The sequence below is a fragment of the Hylobates moloch genome, unplaced genomic scaffold (genome assembly GCF_009828535.3).
Source record: "Hylobates moloch isolate HMO894 unplaced genomic scaffold, HMol_V3 SCAFFOLD_1, whole genome shotgun sequence".
In the NCBI taxonomy this organism is placed as follows: Eukaryota; Metazoa; Chordata; class Mammalia; order Primates; family Hylobatidae; genus Hylobates; species Hylobates moloch.
Genome location: NW_026652276.1, coordinates 198,524,237 through 198,545,935, shown reverse-complemented (window position 1 = coordinate 198,545,935; position 21,699 = coordinate 198,524,237). Strand labels below are relative to the sequence as shown.

The following is a 21,699-nucleotide window of genomic DNA, read 5'->3' as shown; positions in this document are numbered from 1 at the left end:
AAAGCCTCTGCAGAACAGAAAGCACATGTGCTTTAGAGAACCAAAGAAATTCAGTATAACTGAATCATGGGACGTAAGGGGAAGTTGGGCAGTGAGTGTAGAAAGCCAAACAAAGACAAAATCATGAAGGACCTGGTAAGCCACCTTAAGCAGTGTGGACTTAGTCCAGAAGGCATTAAGGAGCCATATGAAGGGAAGAAACAAGTGATCAGATGTGGGGTTTGGAAAGATCACCAGAGCTGCAAAGAGCAGAATGAACTATTGGGGTTCAGTGAGGGAAATGAGCTAGGAACCTATTTCAGAAATTCATGCAAGTGTTAATAGTGGTGTCAGGTGGAAATGAAGAAAAGTGAATATATTTCAGATACTCCCCAGGGACAGCATTGACAGGATGTGACATGTGGGTACCCATGGAGGAACTTGAGAGTGAAAGATGAGTCCCAGGTCTTGGCCTTGGGAAACTGGAGGGTGGAATGCCATTCAGTGGAATTAGGAACACAGGACAGGTATGTGGTGGGGCAGGGAAGGAACTCACTTATTGACATAAGGTGCTTTTCATGTGCTGAGATATCAGGTGGAAAGCTCTGGGAATAGGCAGATATGGAGGTCATCAAAATAGAGATATTAATTAAAGCCAAAAGGACACATGAAATTTCCCAGGGAAACTAAGTAAAGTGAGACAAGAACTAGGATTCTGTCAGACACCATTTAAAGGATGACCAAGTGAAGTCCAGATTAAAAAAAACATGATTATAGTTACTTTTACTTAGTACCTATATTTGCCAGGTACTGCGCTGGGCCCATTTTACATGTAAACTTGAAAAGTCACAACAATCCTACCAATTTATTGGGCCACAATGCCAGAAGTCTTTTTTTTTCTTCTTCTTCTTGGGATTCAGTTTCTTTTAAAATTCTCTTTGGTCTACACAGCTGGTAATTTCAGTTTGGCACCGATCTTGGAGAGAAGCTGTCTGGGCCTAAGCTGTTTTGGGATGGGTAAATTAAACTATCCAAGTTCTAGATTTTAGAAACTCTCTTTCCTTCCCTTGGACTTGCTTTAAATTCCTCCATCAAATGATAGGGCAGAGTGTCATGGTAAAGGTCTGGACCCAGGAAATAACGAAAAAGGAGGCTCTCTGGACCAGCTTTGATTCTAAGCCTTCCAGCTAGTAACTAGGCACAAGTCTTCATGGCTTCATGAGATACAGTCCAGATCAGCAAGGATAAGATTCTACACTGGAGTTGGAAGCCAAGTCCAAGCTAGAAATAAAGCATTTCTTGGCCTGGAATTATCACTGTATATATTTTTAATTTCCATTTGGGATAATGAGGAATTATGTAGGAGGTGCTGTTGGGATAAGATTAAGAGTTTGGCTATTTGTCATAACTCTGTTCATTTACCTCTAGAGATACTAGTCACGGCAAGGACAAAGAGAGGACTAAGTGAGATGACATATATCCTGGTTTGCCCCGGAAAGTCCTGCTTTACACTTTTGTCATAATGTCCTGTCCAGTTTAGTGTTTGACACACCCAAAAATGTCCTGTTTGGCCAATTATATTATCAGCTGTATTAGACTAAAGCCTAGGCCTTGTGACTTTAAAACCCAAATGCCTTTTCTGCTTCTCTAGGCTGATACTTGCTTGTTTGTTTGTATGCTGCTAGCAGGCTTCCTCATCAAAAACCTATCACTACTAATCAAAAAAGCACACTACTACTCAACAAAAACTTAGCATTGCTACTCAAAGCACTCATGACATTAAAGTTAGACTAACATCACCATCTTTGTGAATGGTAAATTATTAAAAAGGAGAACAGTAAAAGTATATACCTAAATATGAACTGATTAAATAAAAATCTAAACAGGTAAAAATTTTGCGTTATATTAGTATTTAAAATCATAACCACAAGTTCTAAGATTTTAGATTATATTTATGATCCTGCTTTCCTGTAAATTTTATTTTGATTTGGCAATACTTACAGATTTTATAAAGGCTAATGTCTTCCCTCCCAAGTTTCCCTCCCATTGCATTGTGTTCCTATAGTACATTCTCTGAAGTCACATCAAAGATCTTAAAATGTGTCACTTGCAATTTAGTTAATGTTTTCTTTAAAGCCCCTGTGTTTGTTGGGTAATAAGGAAACTTTGATAATGAAAACGGTTAATCTAAGTACATTTTATTAGGGGAATGTTAAGGTTGGGCACTCAATGGGTAAGTGTTTAACACTTACAGGCATTTCAAGGCTCCTGGCAAGGTCCACTGTGAAGGGAGGCAGAAAAGGGAAGAACATTTGGGATAAACAGAAATTGGGCTACAAGGACCAAAAGTGCTAATAGTGGAATACAGTTGTTCTCTAAGAAGACCTTTGAGGCTCAACATTTTAGGTCCCCTGATCCTATTCTGCCATAATCCAGACCTTTGGACTTAAGTTTAATAAAACAAAATAATTTATGTTCCCTTTTCTTTAATATAATGCTTACGTTTTTAAAATTATGTTTATAGCTAGAGTATTCTGTTAAAGAAACCCAGAATTTCGAGAATTTCTCCAGCTCTCCTCCCCACCAAATTCCTCCGTATAATGCCCTCTATAATGAACCACCTGTTGGATAAACATAAGGTGTTATTTAGAAAATTTTATTCCATTTTAGTTAATATATTTCCTATATAATGTCCTAATGGCTTCGAAGGATGGCATATGCCTCATCTAGGTCATATGGCATTTTGCCCGGCAGTGCTCACAGCCACATACCCAAAGGCAGACGATTCCTGGCGACTTCGAAAGAAAACTATTGTCATTTGCAGGTGCTCTAGAATGAGCATCACTCTTTTGTGCTAAACCTATGTTTCGCAGAGAAGTATACCAAGTCAAACCAAAGCCTCCTTCTTGTAGTGGAGAGCTTCAGAACTCAGATAGGGAGTAGATGAGAAAGTGTGGAGAGATGTTACCTTATACTGGGAATAATCCCAGTGTAGTGGAGTCACCTAGGTCTCTTATAACTCATGTTTCATTGATGCAAATTGATTAGGGAAGGACAAAGTAGTGCTACCTATGGGGTTTGCTATAAACTGAACGCTTCTGTCCCCCTGCCAAAGTCGTATGTTGAAATCCTAACTTCAAAGATGCTGGTATTAGGAGGTGGGGCCTTTGGGAGGTGATTTAGGTCATGAGGGCTCTACCCTAAACCCATGATTTGGATTAGTGCCCTTATAAAAGACATCCCAGAGAGCTAGCCTGCCCACTCTTCTGCCATGTAACAACACAGCGAGAACACAGCCATCTGTGAGGAAGCAGGCCTTCACCAGACACAAAATCTGTTGGCACCAGATTTTGAACTTCCCAGCCTCTAGAACTGTGAAAAATAAACTTTACTGTTGTTTATAAGACATCTGGTCTATAGTATTTTGTTGTAGCAGCCCTAATGGACTAAGACAGAATATTGGTACTGGGATCTGGGTACTGCTGTAACAAATACTCAATGTGGAAGCAGCTTTGGAACCAGGGAATGAGTAGAGGCTAGAAGAGTTTTCAGGTACATGCTAGAAAAAGCCTACATTGCTGTGAATGGACAGTTAAAGGCAATTCTGGTGAGGGCTCCAGAGAGGAGGAGAGCTGTAGAGAAAGCTACTATCTTCTTACCGGATACCTAAGTGGTCATGAGTAGAATGTTTGCAGAAATATGGATGGTAAAGGCCAATCTGATGGGTTTTCAGATGGAAATGAGGAACGTGTTATTGGATAATGGAGGAAAAGCTATCCTTATAAAATGTCAAAGAACTTGGCTGAGCTGTTTGTGTCCTGGTGTTTTGTGGAAGGCAGAACTTGAAAGCAATGAAATTGAATATTTGACTGAGGAAATATCCAAGCAAAGTTGAAGGAGCAGCTTAGTTACTCTTGACTGCTCATAGTAAAATTCAAGATGAGAAATGACTTTAAAATGGAATTATTGATCAAAAGGGAAGCGGAACTTCAAAATTTGGAAAATTCTCAGCTTATCCATATTGTGAAAGATGAGAAAGCCTGCTCAGGAGAGAATACAAAGGGTGTGGCCAAATTTGATAAGTAAATTACTATGGACTAGCCATCTCAGCAGAAACTAGGTGCTATGCATTAAGACAGTGGGGATATTAGTCAGCCACCTAAATAGAAGCCAGAATTTATAGTCCAAGACAATGGAAGAATGACTCCAAAGCCATTTGGAGATCTTCCAAGCTGCCTTTCCCATCATAGGTTCAGAGTGCAGAAGCCTGGGGTAAGGCAGAAAGATTTCAAAGGAGGGGCTACAACTGCCCCATGCCACCTCACATTGCAGACTTCACATTGCCACCTCACACTGCAGTCTTTGCTCCTGTATTAGCACATTTTCATACTGCTATAAAGAGACTGGGTAATTTATAAAGAAAAGAGGTTTAATTAACTCACAGTTCTGCACGGCTGGGAAGGCCTCAGGAAACTTACAATCATGGCGGAAGGGAAAGAGTTATGTCTTACAGGGTGACAGGCAAGAAAGAGGGTGCAAGAGCAGGGAAAACTGCCTTATGAAACCATTGGATCTCGTGAGAACTCACTCACTATCACATGAACGGCATGGGGAAACCATGCCCATGATCCAGTCACCTCTCACCAGGTCCCTCCCTCAACACATGGGGATTATGGAGATTATAATTCAAGATAAGATTTGGGTGGGGACACACCCAAACCATATCAGCTCCCCATACTCCATTGCCATGCATCTCCACCACCCTAGGTATAGCTGTAGCAGACCGCAGCACTCATGCACTACACTCAGCAAAACTGTAGGGGGATGGCTGCCTCCACCTAGATTTCAAGAACCCAGAGAGTCACAGGGCCCAGGTAGAGGCCCAGGGGTGAGGTCACCACATAGAGCCCACATTAGGGCAATGCCCAGTGGAGCTATGAAGGCAGGGCCACCTATGCAATCCCAGACCAGTAGAACTACCAGGCATGCAATTGCACACTCAGGGAGCCATAGGTGTGGGATTGGAGCACAGACCTGCCACAAAGAATGAGACACTCAAATCCATGAGGATAGAGCCTCCACCCCAGTGTGTCCAGAGGTGAGACACCACCCCAGTGAGCCTGGAGGCAAAGCAAAGCAAATTATTCTCAAGCCTCAAAGTTTTAGACTTGTAGAGACCTGTCACTCCTTTTTTCTTTTCTATTTCTCTTTTTTGAAATGGGACTGTCCAGCCTGTGCCTGTTTCACCATTTTGTTTTGAAAGCACATAATAGGTTTGATTTCACAGTTTCATAGTTGGAGAGCAATCTACCTAAAGAGGAATCACACCTTAAGTCCCACTCTACCTGATTTAGCTGTTTGTGCTGATTTAGCTGATAATTAGATGAAACCTTGGACTTTAGCCTTGTAAGTTGATGCTGGAACAAGTTAAGACTTTGGGGGCTATTGGGATGGAATGAATGTATTTTGCATGTGAAGAAGACATAAACTTTGGAGGTCAGGAGTGAAATGCTATGGTCTAAATATTTGTGTCCCCCCACCCCCTCAAATTCATATGTTAAAATCCTAACCCCCAAGGTGATAGTATTAGAATGTAGGACATGTGGGAGGTGATTAGGTCATGAGAACAAAGCCCTCATGATGGGATTAGTGCCACTGTAAAAGAGACCCCAGAGAGGTCTTGCCCCTTCCATTATGTGAGGACACAGCAAGAAAGCACCATGAACAAACCAGGAAGTATGCTCTCACCAGACAACAAACCTGCTGGCACCTTGATCTTTGACTTCTCAGCCTCCAAAGATTGCTTATAAGCAGCTCAGTCTTTGGTATTTTATTTTAGCCATCTAAATGGACCAAGATAGGGCCCAATAGTTGGAGCCTTACCACTGAGGAGAGAAGTAGGTTCAGTCAAAAGTACCTGTTGCGCCAGGTATTTTAGGGTACTCCATTTTAAAGTTGTGCACAGAAATACACACACACGAAGTGTGTAGAATGATCTTAGCCATATCAACCATTTGTGTTGGTATGAGTTACCTCTTTCAAAATCATTTCAGTTAGGGGTAGGTCCAGTCAAAAGTACCTGTTGCTCCAGGTATATTAGGGTACTCCATTTTAAAGTTGTGCACACACATACATGCACACAAAGTGTGTAGAATGATGTCAGCTATATCAACCATTTGTGTTGGTATGAGTTACCACTTTCATAATCATTTCAGTTAGCAGCCTTACCTCATCTGCAACTTTCCATATTTCTTGATCACTCCACTGTTCATAGGGATCCAAGTTTTTTCTAAATGTTCCAGAAAAGATAAATACTTTCTATAGCAAAAAAGAAAAGAAGAAAAAAGTATGAATAGCCTAAATATCTTTTTATTTTTCCCTTATTGTATTGTAAAATATTTCAAGTAGAAAAAATATTTTAAAATAAGAAATACCCATGTACTTACCATCAAGTTCTCTCAAATTTTAATATTTTATCATGTCTGCTTTGTATCATTCTTTTAAGAAACAAATACTACAGCAATATTTGGAGTCCCTTGTGAACATTTTTCTAATCCCAATGTCTTTAGAATAAAGAAATTGAGAAAATTGTTAGTTGTAGAATATTAAAAAATTTTATTCCTAGCAATATTCCTCGTTATAAGCAAATGTAATATAAAATTAAAAAGTAAAAAAAAAACCCAGTAAGTTTATGAGTTATAATTAACCTGCTAGAACAAATTCCTAGTTTGTTAATGTATTCCATGGATTTCTCTGATAAGCCTAGCTTCCTAAGGGATTTTGAAATTTCTTTAACCTATGCTTATTCAAATACACATGTTTATCTCATCTACAAACCAAGGCACAACTCTACTTATCTGATCAGACAGGCACAAGAGAGAGCCTCAACTTAGAAATCAGTGGAAGAGCAGAAGTCAAATAATTGTTTAACTGAATGCATGTTCCTGGTAAGAAACAAAATGACAATCTAATTCCCTGCATGGAGCATTGCACAGCTATCACCCTGAAACATCTACTTACCAGATCACCATCTACTTAATTCTGTCTACATTATTTTAAAATGTCTTAAAAGAAAATCACTGTCTCATTGGGGAATGCCGGTGCAATAGCAATAATAATATTTAGTTCTCTGTGCCTGGGGTGAATTAAAAATAATATTTTTGATATTAACATTTAGAATAATTTTTTTACCCTTTTTTCTTTTGCCTTTGGTTAATAACATCCACTAAAGGGAATTAAGAATGAAGTGTAGTTTTTACCAATTGCCTTGAAATGAGAATATTTAATGGCCATCTGGTCCACAAGGAACCACACAAGTCAAGTCAATCCCCAATTAATGGTGTCTGTGTCTCTCAGGCAGATGGAGAGTATCCTCAGCAAGGCAGCCAAGTTTACTGAGGGTCATGTTAGAAATTTCATACCCCGGGGCATTACTTATGACTTAAAGAAAAAGTTGTTGTCAAATGTCTCAGAAACTCTCTAGAGAGGTCAGCTAGGACCTCCATGCTGATATTTCTCAACCTACATCAAAATCACCTTCCTGAAAGTTACCTACATTGCTTTACAGAGGGAATATAAGAGATGAGCATATGACTCATAGGATCATAAGATATGTGAGGGATATGTTTGTGTATCCACCTCCAAACTTCTATGTAAATAAAAGTAATTTCTGAATAAACTGAAGAGAGTAGACAAAGGTCATTATTGGAGAATTCTGAAAAACTAAAGAAAATTAAACGAGAAGCAGTGCTGAGAACTTGAGTCGGTTCATTATTTAAGCAATTGGATTTATTTAGTATATAAAGTTAAAAAACATTGCCAATAGAATTTTTCCATTTGCTGTTTTTTATATATTTTTCATTTTATATTGTGGTTCTTTAAATAAAAGGTTTCTAGAATTATTGAGAAGAACAGGAAATGATAATTGTAAGGGTTAACCAAGTATCAAACAATGTATTACCTGCTACAGAAAAGTTATCTCCTCCAAAAGGATGGGACACATAGCTCACATTTATGGCAGACTTATCATGAACCATGTCCTGGGACAGGCTTATTCTATATATTATCTCTTTCAATCTTCATGTCAACCTCATGAGGTAAATCCTACTATGTACATGAAGAAACAGCAGGTTGGAGAAGGTAAGTGACTTGTCCAAGGTCACTTAGCTAGGAGATAGTAGGAGCTGGCATTCAAACACAGGAGTGTGTCTCTAAACCTGTGCTCCTCATCACCACAGCAAAATGGCTCAAATTCTTTGTGGACCATTTTTTTCTTCCTATTTAAAGCTCAGGAAAGATTAAAGGTTGGGCAGCGGCAGTCTGAAGGGTACATAAAGAGCCCATCAGTACTCAGCAGCATGTTCTTTATTTAAACAATTATCCATCCCTCTAGCCACAGTCTCAGTTCCTGGAGAGATTAGTTTCCTCTTCCTATGCAGGACCTGAGTTGAAGGGTTTCATATGGCCTACAGCCTCATTATAACTTTCAAGGAGACTTACACATCCAATGGAAGCACACAAATTGAAACGGAATAATGGCATTATCATGGAGGACTGCGGGAGGATGATGGGGGGAAGGCCAAAGATGTTACAGCATCAACACCGACACAGAGTTATGAAAGGCAATGTGGCTTGCAAAGATGTTGTAGTAATGCAGTTCTAGCCTGGAAGGTATGTCTACAAACAGGAACCCAGCCTCTTTGATCTTCCATGTTTTATGAAATGGGGAAATCCTACCTTTCTTCTCAAAGCTACTCTATCCCTAGGCTTTCCCATCTCAGTGTATGGTACCTTCATTTCCTCAATCCAGAAACTTGGGAGTCATTCATGACTTATCGTTCTCCCTGATCTTCCCAAATAAAATTAATTATCAGTCCTATCTGGAGCAGGGCAAGAGCCTCCTAATTGATTTCTTCCCTTTCACTCTTGCATGTCTACCCATCCATTCTCACTCAGCAATCAAAGCAATTCACTACAACAGAAATTAGAACATTTCATTGACCTGTTAACAAACCTTCAAAGGTTATCCACTACACTCAGTCCTTTAAGATGGCCTACACGACCCTACACGGTTTAGTCCCTCCTACTTCTCTGACTCATTTAGTGCCCTTCTCCATTCTCTTCCCTTTCTTCCTGCCACCACACTGGCTTTCTTTCACTCCCTCAGCTTCTTCATACATTGGATTCCTCTTGCCTGGTAATCTCATTCCCTACCTTCTTCCCATGGCCAACTGCATTCTTTAGGTTTCAAATTAAATATCACTTCCTCAGGGGTAGATCTCCCAACATATGGTCTCATAATACTCATACTCTGCTTTCATAGCTTACAGTGAGTATTAAGATTATATGTGCATTTGTGTGCATTTTGTTTTTAACATCCATCTCTCCTACTAGACCATAACTGCTACGTACCCTGTCCTTAGCAAAAGCTGTGTTCATAATATATGCTCAATAAGTTCTGCCTGAATAAATAAATGGACTGATATGAAAATAGGAAGTAAAATACAAAAACATCAAACTCAGAGTTCAGCACATGTTGTTTTTCTTCCTTCTGAAAGAATAGCTATTACAACCTAGTATTTTGTTTTGGCTCAGAAAAAAAAAAATATATATATATATTATAGATATACACACACACTATATATATATGTACAGATATATGTATGTATGTATATATACACATATGTATATATACGCACAGATATATGTGTGTATATATAGATATACACGTATATATCTATCTAGATGTGTGTATATATATATATCTCTACTGCCATATAATATATATATATACACACACACACATATACACACACACACACACACACCATGTATAATTCTATTAAAATGTGGCCAAATATTTATTAGTATCACAATCTTTAAAGAAATAATACTAACAACCCATTAAAATTTTGATCGTTCTTTATAATTGCTTGGGAAATGGTAGGTCTTTTACTCATAATACTATAATAGTTTATATAAAATATCTATCAAAGTATATTGATATATATTAAGTTTAGCTAAAACAGATACATATATATTAAACATTATGAAGAAAGAAAGCTGTTGGTTGAAATTAGACATCCCAAAGTTTTAAGTGTGGTGAATTTGATACCATTCAGAAATTCTGTAGGTCTTTTGTCTACAGTTTACTGTCTAGTGTTAGGTACTGAAGTAAGCACTCTAATTGAAAAAAAATTTAACTGAAAGAACTGGCTCAGTTAGAATTCGATTTCATACAATTAGGCATTTCATTCCTGTATTACAAATAGTACCTGGCACTCTCTTGCTTCCAGGGGTGCCGGTGGGTGTCTTAGTTCTATTTTCTAAACTGTTTGAACTTTTCACAAACTCATCTCTAAATTTGAAAGGTCTTTGGAGGTCACCCAAGTCCTTTTCTCTGGTTTACAAATGAAACAGTCAAGGCCCTGAGAAGTTAAGTGGTTTGCCCAACGTGGTACACTTGGACTGACTGTGCAGCAAAAAATATACCTGAAACTATCAATCACACAATGGCCCTTTATCTCTCTTTTAAGAAACTTCACCAATAGGAAAGTTAGGATGTGCAAATATCTGACATTTATTTAACGCCATATATGTCATAAAGAGCACTTCTTGAGACCCAGAGAAAAATAAGAGCACCATTACTCACCCTGTGACAAACCTTTTTGCTACAGCTTGACTCCTCAACTCAACTCAGTGGCAACAGGTGAGGCTATATGGAGTTCTCAGGGTTGCTCATGTATATTTCACTGCAACAGGCATTATGCTTTAGCATTGGATGTCAAACAAAAAACAATAAAGCAGTTTGGCTGGTGTGGTGACTGGATGTAATATAAATTACATAAGTGGGAAGTGTGACTGTTTTTCTTTAAGCATACAGTGCTGTTTGGCTTTGGCTCAGAAGGGAAATATATATACATATGTGTGTGTGTGTGTGTGTGTGTGTGTGTGTGTGAGTGTATATATACACACACACAGTAGGTAGGTAAATAATGTGTATATATACATATATAAATACATATATATAAATAATGTGTGTGTGTATACACACACACACACACATACACACACACTCCATGTATAGTTCTATCAAAATGTGGCCCAAATGCTTATAAATATCACAGTGGTTTGGATCTCCCTTTTTGACAATGTCTGCAAAATTTTCTTATAAATTCAATCTGTATAATAGAAATCTGTTCAGTGTGAACAAATCAAGATCCTAAGTTTATGGTAGAGAATGTTTAAAAATAAGTATTGGCCAGGCACTGTTACTCATGTCTGAATTCCCAGTGCTTTGGGAGGCCAAGGTGGGAGGATCACTTGAGGCCAGGAGTTTAAGACCAGCCAGTAGAACATAGTAAGACCATATCTTAAAAAAAAAAAATTTTTTTTTTTAAATTAGCTGGTGGTATGGTTTGGATCTGTGTCTCCGCCCACATGTCATATTGAATTGTAACTCCCAATGTTGGAGGCAGGGCCTGGTGGGAGGTGACTGGATCATGGGGGTGGATTTCTCATGAACGGTATAGCACCATCCTCTTGGCGCTGTTCTCACGATAGTGATTGAGTTCTCATGAGATTTGCTCATTTCAAAGTGTGTGGCACATCCTCCCTCACTTTGCCTTGCTCCTGATTTGTCATGTAACATGCCTACTCCCTATTTGCCTTCCGCCATGATTGAAAACTTCCTGAGGCCTCCTCAGAAGCAGATGCTGCTATGCTTCCTATATAGCCTGAAGAACCGTGAGCCAGTTACATTTATTTTCTTTATAAATTACCCAGTTTCCGGTATTTCTTTATAGCAATGAAAGGATGGACTAATACAGCTGGGCATGGTAGTGCAGGCCTGTAATCCACCTACACAAGAGACTGAGGTGGGAGGATCACTGGAGCCCTGGAGTTCAAGGTAACACACTCAAGCGTAGGTGACAGTGCAAGACTCTGTCTGCAAAAAAGTGTTGCTTTGTTTTCAAGAATATCTATTAGTTAGAACAAAGTAGCTATAAATAGATGAATAAAATATTCCTCAGTCAAAAATATTTAAGGTTTGTAACTAATACAGAATAATTTTGTAATATTTACATATATTTGCATATAAATGATTGCATGTAAAATATCCAAATTATTGTTTCCTCTAAAATTACTTAATGCTTTACAACCTTTTTATACTACAACTTTTTAGTATATACATTTTCAGAGATAGCATAAAAGAAAATACTTTCCTGGTCTGACCAAATAATCAAAAATTTCACATTTTTAGGCTCAGAAATAATAAAATTGCATTGTACCTACTTCCATACCAATTATTTTTCTCTCCTCCCTTAAGTTCAGTACTCCACCCCTACTGTCCTTATTTTACTCCAGACTCATCACTTCAGAGTTGGAGAGTTTCCTAGCTCATGTCCCTGCCTCCCCTGCCACCTACACCCCATGCCACCAGCAGCAGCAGGGTCCTCCACCACGCTTTCACCAGCCTCTTCCTCACTCAAAAAGACCCAACCCATTCCTCCTGAAGCCATGTTGGCACTTGTCAAGTATTAACTTCTTTTTCCTAATACTCCATAACTTGTGGCCTCCTCTGACCTTTTGCCCCTCAACTTTTTCTAGTTCCCATCTTAGTACTTATCCATAATCTCCCTGCCTGGCATCCTGGAATACCCTCTGCACATCCTCATTCCCCCACATTTCTAAAATCTACAAGCTTTATGACCCTTTATGAACCACCTTAATTATCACTTTCCTTGTGAAACTATATTCTTTTGTTCACTACTATGGTATATACCTCCAATATAATACTAAGATGGGGACATTATTTCTTTTGCTCAAGGAACTATAAAAAATAATCACCACCACAGCACAGCATATTGTACTTACTATGTGCCAGGGAGGAGTACTAGTTATTAACTCATTTAATCCTCACAAAAACACAATGGATTAGTTACTACCATTATACTCATTTTACAGACAAGAAAACAGAGGCACAGAGAAATCAAATAACTTGCCTAAGATTACACAGACTAAAATCCAGATAGTGATGAACCACAGTCTCTTCTTAAAGAAATCAAGCATTTAGTGATTCAGCACAAAACAACGTATATTGAATTCTTATCAAGCAAGTTATTGTGTTATGCACTCTATAAGGGACAGAAAAATTAGTAAGAAAAAAAATCTATGTTTTATCGAGCATTTCTATTACATTCTTTATCTACCTTGCTTTAATCGGTGATGATTTTGTGTTTAAACCTTGCTTTCTTAACTAGGATACCTGCAAGTATTTACAATGCTAAGTGGAAATTAAACAAATACAAGGATTACTCTAATATAAGATATATTAGAAGTGTCAGGTTTATAAACAAGGCTCTAAATCCCATGTGGGACTGGAATGTGGGGGTGGAATGTTGGGATTAGTCAAAAACCCCAAATTCACACAATGTTAATGTTGCTTTGAAAAGTCTAATTTGTGTGACTCATATAATGGAGGGATGCAAGGGAAAAGATGAGGAAGGCACTGCAGTAGGAGTAGAAAAAAAGGAAGGATCACTGATGTGGGGGAGTAGCAACAACAGGGCTTGGGAGCTGGCCTTTCATAATTACCCACATCACACTCCCTAACTAGCCCATGCCTTGACCCATGACTATATTTAATCACCTATATTTAATTTATCATTTTGGTTAAATCTTTTCTTCCTTTGATCTGTGACTTATGACAATGAGTGTAATTTTGAACTTTTCATTTGAAGCTCATAGGTTGGATTGGGACCTCACTGTGACAGATCAAGGACAAGCGCTGTGTATACATTTTATGTAACCACAGAAGCTATCATACTTATAATGTTAAGCATGTAGGAGTTTAGTAGTTAATTATTAAGTTGTTAATTATTATAAAATGAGTGAGAACTGCTACACTGCTGAATCATCATTCAAATCTACAAACACATGTTTTGATCGCATTTGATATCTCCCAGAGCAAAAGATGCCCCAACTTTGAGGTGGGAGTTATGTGTGGACATAGATTCTTTTCAGATCATAAAGACTCGTTGCAAGAATAGGCCTAATCGTTTCCTCAGAATAGTTTGTCACCTATTAAACTTGTAACTGAAGCTTTAGAAATATACTTAAAAATATTTTTTCTGTTTTTTATGAATTAAGTGCTTAACACAATTCAAGGCTAATAAACCATTTTAGATCTTGTTGTTCTAATTGCCTAAACCAATGGGGCTCTCATGATTAGCCTCATTGTCTCCTCTTCATGACCTCACAGCTCACAGGTAACACAGAACAAATTAAAGGAGGCTCCACCTTGAAATTTACACAATAGTCTTCCAAGCTGAGACATTCTCCAAGATTGCTGTCTAGCTACAGGAGGGAAGAACATTAATAAAACAAAACAAAACAAAACACCTGCAAGGACCTGCCAAAACTAATGATATGTTGTGATTCCACAGCTCTTGTCTCAGGATCACTATGAGAAAAAGAGGGGAAATTTCTTGTTCAAAGTTCCTGTTTCATATGTCTGAAAACAAATGACCCATTGATACAGGGATCTCTAATGTCTCAGTGTCAGAGATCTTCAGAACTATGCCCTTGCAAAGTCCCAGAGTTGGAAGGAAGAAAAAAATGGAAAAGCAAACAAACATAATTTTCTTTGGATTTTTAATTCCTTCTTCCTTCTTTTTTTTTCTTTTTAAAGTTTAAACTTTAGGACAGGATAAAATTACTTAATTTGAACTTTTAAAGAAAAGTTAGGAAAATAAAAGCATCTCTTGGTTTCGACATCAAAAATATAGGAGAAGTTTGCCCTCTTTTGCTCTTTCTTGGACATTCACATAATGTTCAAAATTTGTCACAAAGAAGAAATAGCATATTCTGTTTACAGACATCTTTGTGATACTGAGAGACAGCCCTAGAACCAGCATCATAAACGCATATATGAGAAGCATCTATATCAAGATCATCCAGCATTTCTGAAGGAATCTCTGAACGTATTTTTTTTTGTTTGGTTTATATAATGCCAGAAACCATAGAAGAGTGGAAATGGAAAAAAAAAAAAAAAAAGACAAACTTGGGAGACTCACTTTGGCAGAAAGGCAAGATAAAGAATTTTCAAAACTCTGGCCCACTAGGTTTTCCTCCATGTCTTGCATATGTACGTTCCTAAGTCAAACATGCAATAAAACAAAACCTCTCTACTACATAGTAGATAAACTAAAGGATTCCCAGTGAAATTGAAATTAATTTTTAGAGCTTGGCTTATTCTAATGGGCAGATTTGTGTGAACAAGAACAACAAAAACCAAAAAATTCACTACTTTTCATTAAAAATGGGACCAGAAGACTTAGGTTCTACTGAATAACAACACTTCTCTATCAACCAGTTCTTTTTCGCCTTTCAACATTTTTATTTTGCCTAATGCTATCACCTTGGGATACTTGTATTTCCAGTATTTCTTTATTTTTAGATCATCTGACAATCCCTTTTTTCTTTCTGAAGAAACAATACTGTTTTCAAAACTCCAACCAGGATAAACCTTCTGGCAACATGACAAAGTCTAGACAAATAAACTAAAAGCACCAGTTGAGCAGTTACAATATTTAGTGCCTCTTTAGTTGAAAGGAGCAAATGTTCCACAAGGTAATCTGTTAAGAAATACAAGCTTTCTTTTCAGTCTAGATTTATAGTCAGTCTACCTGGAGATGCTCCTGGCATTTTAATTTTGTGTAAAAAGTAGAGTAGTATTAGAAAGAACTATGGTAGTGGAATGGATTCAGTGTCCATTAGTACAAAGGGAGAAAAGTGATCATTAAATGTGAATATACCCGGAAAGACTAGAGAAAATGCCAGCAAAAATACAGTAAATGCTGTCCAGATTTGGTCCCAGTAAAGACATTTCTTGGTTTCCATTTATATCACTTTAAACTGGAACTGTTGCTATTTCTCTCATATACAAGAAGTACTCTTACACAGTAACACATTCTAATTTGTAGAATGATACTAAGGCAATGAGGCTAGAGATCCTTTGTGACCCAACTCAGAGTGACATTAAAAAAAAATGGCTACAGACTAATCTGACATGGTTCATCCATCCAAAGAACAAAAAACAATCATTACACTTTCTATTTTCAATTCCACTACCTCATGATTCCAAGTGTTTGTTATTTCAGGAGCATCTTTTATGTCTTGCAAAGCATTTCTCAACCTGGCAATTGCTAACTTAGAGGTCAGGCCACTGAAGCAGGAACAAAAAAGAGCTGTTAAAAAACAAAAGCCCAAGGCTCCCACTGTAAATTTGGTCTTCTGAAAAACACTATCAAAGCTATGAACATTTCAATAACCAGAATTTGAGAATTCCAAACTTTTAGAGACATCTTCTCTGCCTATGAGAAAACTGCATTGGAGAAAAAAGACAGCAATGCATAACAAATATATTTTGCAAAGTAATGTGAATTTCTTGAGTACAAGTATCAAATAGCAGTAAAAAACAATTTAGTTGCCTTTTTTTCTGGCTAAGTCCTTTTGCTCACCTGCGGTATCACTCCAAAGGCTTTCCTCCACTGTTGCAAAGTTATTGAATTCCAAGACACACCATCGATCTGGATTTCTCCTTCAGTGTTCAGTAGTCTCAAAAGAGCTGATAACAAAGTACTCTTCCCTGATCCAGTTCTTCCCAAGAGGCCCACCTGTAAGGTAAAAGTGATGGGATCACTTCTGTGACATATAGATACCATGCCATAAATGTGATTCAGTATTGTACTTCAATAAAAACCACTGGAATATTTTATCCTGTCACCAGTGGAAGATTTTCACTTATTCATTCAAACCTTGTTGCACACTTTCAATCCTGACCAGTGTTGATATATGGAGACAAACAACCTTGGAACAGAATAGAAAAACTGGCCATAAGGAATTGGACCCCTGATGCAGACTTTCTTTATCACTGACCTTTACTAATGACAAAAAGATTGAAAATGGCCATTTTGCATAAAGGAAAAGCAAAGAGTGTCTTCATGCATATCATCTCTAAACATAGGCTCAAGCCAGAAGCAGAGACCTGCAATTTGATCTAGTACCCAAAGTGGATACAACTTAAAAATTAATCTGAAATAGTTCTAATATTTAGATGTTGACCCTAATAAATTAATTTGGTCAAGTTCAAGCCTGGCAATACAGGCAGCAGTATATTCCCAGAGAAGGCAGGTTGGGCGAAGGCCTTACCACTACTCAGTGAATGAGTACTTTGGACACTTGTCAAATCACATTCTGACATTCACCCAGATTGGCGAGAAGTGAATTTCAGGAAGCAAAATGTATATTAAGGAAAAGAAAGAAAATTATTCTTGTTACCTAAAAACCATAAGAACATAGCATAGACGTGAGAGCACCATGCACTGCATGAGGAGATCAAGTGCTAGAGGTGGCCCACAGAGAGCCCCAACTCTGTGTTCTCATGTCAGCTTAGATGCCAGAACTTGAGGAGGGTGCTTTGAGCAAGGTAGAACACTACTGCAGTCATTAACTGACCACTGAAAAAACTGGCTGACAGTTAGTGGCACTGAATAAATGGTTGTTTCCTTCTCCTTACATAATTTCTTTTTTTTTTAAAGTCGTTTGGCCTTTATATACTATAACTGGGCAAATAGTCTTTTAGTATAATGCTTTTCAATCTGTAGTGAAGGACAGTTTTGTCTTCTTTTTAAATTTCTAATTCACTACGTATCAATACTTTAAAAATATATAATAAAAATGAACTTCTAAATATTCACTCTCAATTTCTATACTATGTCATCATAGACAAGTAAGTTTGTAAACCAGAACCAATGAAGGGACCACAATAAATGTTTTAGAGTACATAACAACCCTTAATAAGAATAATTTATTGAACACTATTTGCAATCTGGTAATAAACTAGTTCTTTGGGATAAGCTGATAAGCAATAATGACACAGTTGACCCCCTATCCATCATAAGAACTCTACAATGAGATTTTCACAAATGTTTGTTCTCAGACAACTGAGAAAACCAGATCAATCAAATGTTAATTACAATACCCTGTTGAATTTCTTCATAGTATTAATCACAATCAGTACTTTTTAAATTTTTTCTTGATTATTGCTTTTGTTTGTACCAAAAATATAAGTTCAACAAGGACAGGGGAGTCTATCTTGTTTTGCATTGAATTATTAGCACCTGGATTACCCAAAGTGCCCCATAAATATTTATTTGAATTGACTAAGGGACAGCCAGATGGAAGAATGGATGGATTTATGAGCAGATGAATGAACTTATGTAATTTAGCTGATCTAACAAATAATGGATTTAATCAATTTTGTTCAATTGCTAAACTCCTAATTTTAAAATATTGTGGAATTTCAATGCACATTTTCATTTATGAATCAGCCCATGCTGCACAAACACATTCATCATGTGTCATGATTTTTCTAACACAATAGTAAAATGTTTTATAAGAACCTGAATATGCCCAGTGCAGGTGAGGTATAGGGGAATAAAAGAAAGGAAAGTTCAATAAGTGAAAGTAATTTGCTATAAGGTCATATCAAGAATTTTGGTAAGAAGTGCTTGAGGTCTAAATCCTTGTTATCATCAGTCAGGTTTCTAATGAGGACTAGACAAATGTCCATGTTCCCTTTTCTTCAGAAACAAATACTAAAATTTTTAGAGAACTCAGTTTTTAGGTTGGGAAAGACTGGATGAAGAGGCAATTTGCAAATCTTTGGTTTAGCTTTAAAGGTTTTAGCTATTACTCTGGTTTCCTTATATCACTGAACTGCTGGTAATGGATGATATCTGATACATTTTTCAAAGGCAAGGAATCACTGGTTTGTACCCAACAAAGTCTTCTTGTTTATATAATTGGCACATAATAATTAGTTTCCGGGATTTGTTTTTCCAGGCTTCTCAGTGATCTGTTGAATAAGGCTAGAGTACTTCCCGCAAATAAGCTTTTAAGACATACCCTAAATCTAAGTCAGTGTTTTCTAATAACTTCAATGTACCTCCTCCCTGAGAATGTTGGATCAAGATAAATCAAAATAATATGTTGAAAGTTAAACAGTGTTGAATTTGGTGCTAGCTGTAATTGCATTGTACCATGAATAGAACATTCCTTTCAGGGTGTCTTACTCGCCATTTTAATACTTCAACAGATGGAAGACTCTTGTAATTATTTTTCGTTACCTTGTGGTCTCCAGAAATCAAGATGACAAGTCAACTGAAATTTAGATCCACAAGACGATTATAATTGAATCTTTTATGTGTTCATATATCTCTATTAATTATTAATGAAACATAGTATTGAGAATATGCTGCTTATACCCACTGAATGATTCACCTACTTTACACCAATTTTTATCAAGATAGAAAATGGGATATGTGTTTAACAAAGAAAACAAGTATTTAGGTGTTTGTGCTGATATGATTTGAATCCTTGATATTCTTATAAATTATTTTTGGCATTTCTGTATTTTGAAGAGACTACAAATGGAGAAAGCAGTTAAGTTCATCCAAAAGTATAGACCTTGAAGTACTATCAAATATCTATTTAATCAGAGGACTGTCCAGTACTGTGATATATACAATATACCATCTGAGGAATTTTGATTAAGTCCAGATTTATCACGAAGAATCTGACTCCAAATTAAGTTCCCAGTTGGCATTTTGAGAGGAAAAAGAAAAGACAAAAAGGATGAGATATTCTAGTTGTGGGAAGGTGCTCTGGCTATTACAATTTAGATAAAAAGTCAAAAGATTTTAAGAAAAAAACTATTCGAGATTAAAAAGAAAAATAGATTTTAAAAGTAAAGGTTGTGAAACAGCTGCTACATTTTTCATGCATTGATAATAAAAACTTGTATAGTATAGGTTCTTTAAATTAAAGGCCTCAGTTAAGAGCAAAGAAAGTAATACCACATCTTTTCCATAAAGTAATTGCTATGGACAAAGTGCTTTCACATGAAGACTGAATAATTTTTCTGCACAGAATATTTATTCTTTTCACCTCTTCACCATAACCAACAATATAGAAATCCATTAAAAATTAAACGAGATGCCCACTTGAGTCCTAAAGTTCAACTGCTTTTTTTTTCCACAAGAAGAGCAGCCTAAAGCTGAGCTGGCAGTGTTTTGGGATATCCAAAAATATTACTAGTATACTAAATTTGAGTCGACTTCTTAATTCAGCACATAAGAAGTATGTTTGGAGCATCTTGTGATAGTTTGCAAGATGATCTTATAAGTTCTAAAGGCAAGGCAATAGAATTTATATTCTTCAAAGACTGCTCAGAATAACATTTTTATTTTATTTTATTATTTTTATTGTTTATTTATTTATTTATTTATTTATTTTTGAGATGGAGTTTTGCTCTTGTCGCCCAGGCTGGAGTGCAGTGGTGCGATCTCAGTTCACTGCAATCTCCACCTCCCAGGTTCAAGTGATTCTCATGCCTTAGCTTCCCTAGTAGCGGGGATTACAGATGGCCACCACCATGCCCAGCTAATTTTTGTATTTTTAGCAGGGACAGGGTTTTACCATGTTGACCAGGCTGGTCTTGAACTCCTGACCGCAAGTGATCCGCCTGCCTTGTCCTCCCAAAGTGCTGGAATTACAGGCGTGAGCAGAATAACATTTTAAGAATCGATTCCTATTCTAAGGAAGCATATAACCTAGAAGTAGATATAAGCTATGCATTCACTTATTTAAAATGTATTAAGATAGGTAACATTCTAAACAAAGGGGTAAAAAAAATAAAAAAACAGGACTTCCAGATTCTGATCTGGTTTGTAGAAATTCTGTAAGTGGTTGGCTTCCTCGTAACAACAAGTAAAAAGCAGAGCACTCTGAAAAATCAACAACTTTTCTTAGATCTGTCAGAGAAGTGAGGTCACAGGGCAAACCACTGCCCCCCAAAATGGGACACAGGCAACTAGGTACAGAGAATCACAACTTACAGAACAGAAACCAATAAGCAGAAACCTCTGAGAGAACCAGTACTAGGGTAGGAAATCCTAAACTATAAGTGAAAAATTGCTGGAGATTCAGTGTGCATGATGTGAGAGCAAGAAAATTCCAAGTGGGTCCAAGTCACTGGGGGACTTCTATACTTTCATGAATTTTGCCTGTAGGATGTTTACCAGGTTCTCACAGTGAAGATCAGAGAAAAAAAAAGGGAAAAGTAACTATTTTGAAATATGCCAGAGCATTCTTTTTTTTTTTTTGAGACGGAGTCTTGCTCTGCCACCCAGGCTAGACTGCAGTGGCACAATCTTGGGTCACTGCAACCTCCACTTACTGGGTTCAAGCAGTTCTCTTGCCTCAGCCTCCTGAGTAGCTGGGATTACAGGTGTGTGCCACCACACCTGGCTGATTTTTGTATTTTTAGTAGAGATGGGGTTTCACCATGTTGGCCAGGCTGGTCTCGAACTCCTGACCTCAGGTGATTCACCTGCCTCAGCCTCCCAAAGTGCTGGGATTACAGGCGTGAGCCACTGCACCTGGCCCCAGAGCATTCTATTCTTATAATAAGGCCTGCCCTCCAAAGAGACTATTTTACCATGCCTAACCTATCAGGGTTTTTTCAGAGCCTAACTGACCTAGGGGAAGGGAAATACTCAACTCCTGCTCACACTAGTCACTATGTCCCACCACAAGGGGTGAAAAAACACTTCACAAGTGCTTCTAAGCTGCAGGGGCACAGGCTCACTAAAA

The 21,699-nt window shown here is 37.5% G+C and overlaps 1 protein-coding gene across 1 annotated transcript in view; it reads right to left on the bottom strand.

The window, feature by feature from the left end:
* The window catches only part of CFTR (CF transmembrane conductance regulator), a 166,215-nt gene that overhangs the window by 7,950 nt on the left and 136,566 nt on the right, over positions 1-21,699 (bottom strand). The window contains exons 23-24 of the mRNA XM_058441560.1: positions 16,503-16,658; positions 6,208-6,297 (exon numbers count right to left, since the gene is read on the bottom strand). Coding sequence (XP_058297543.1) covers positions 6,208-6,297; positions 16,503-16,658 — 246 coding nt within the window. The remainder of the gene's footprint in view (positions 1-6,207; positions 6,298-16,502; positions 16,659-21,699) is intronic.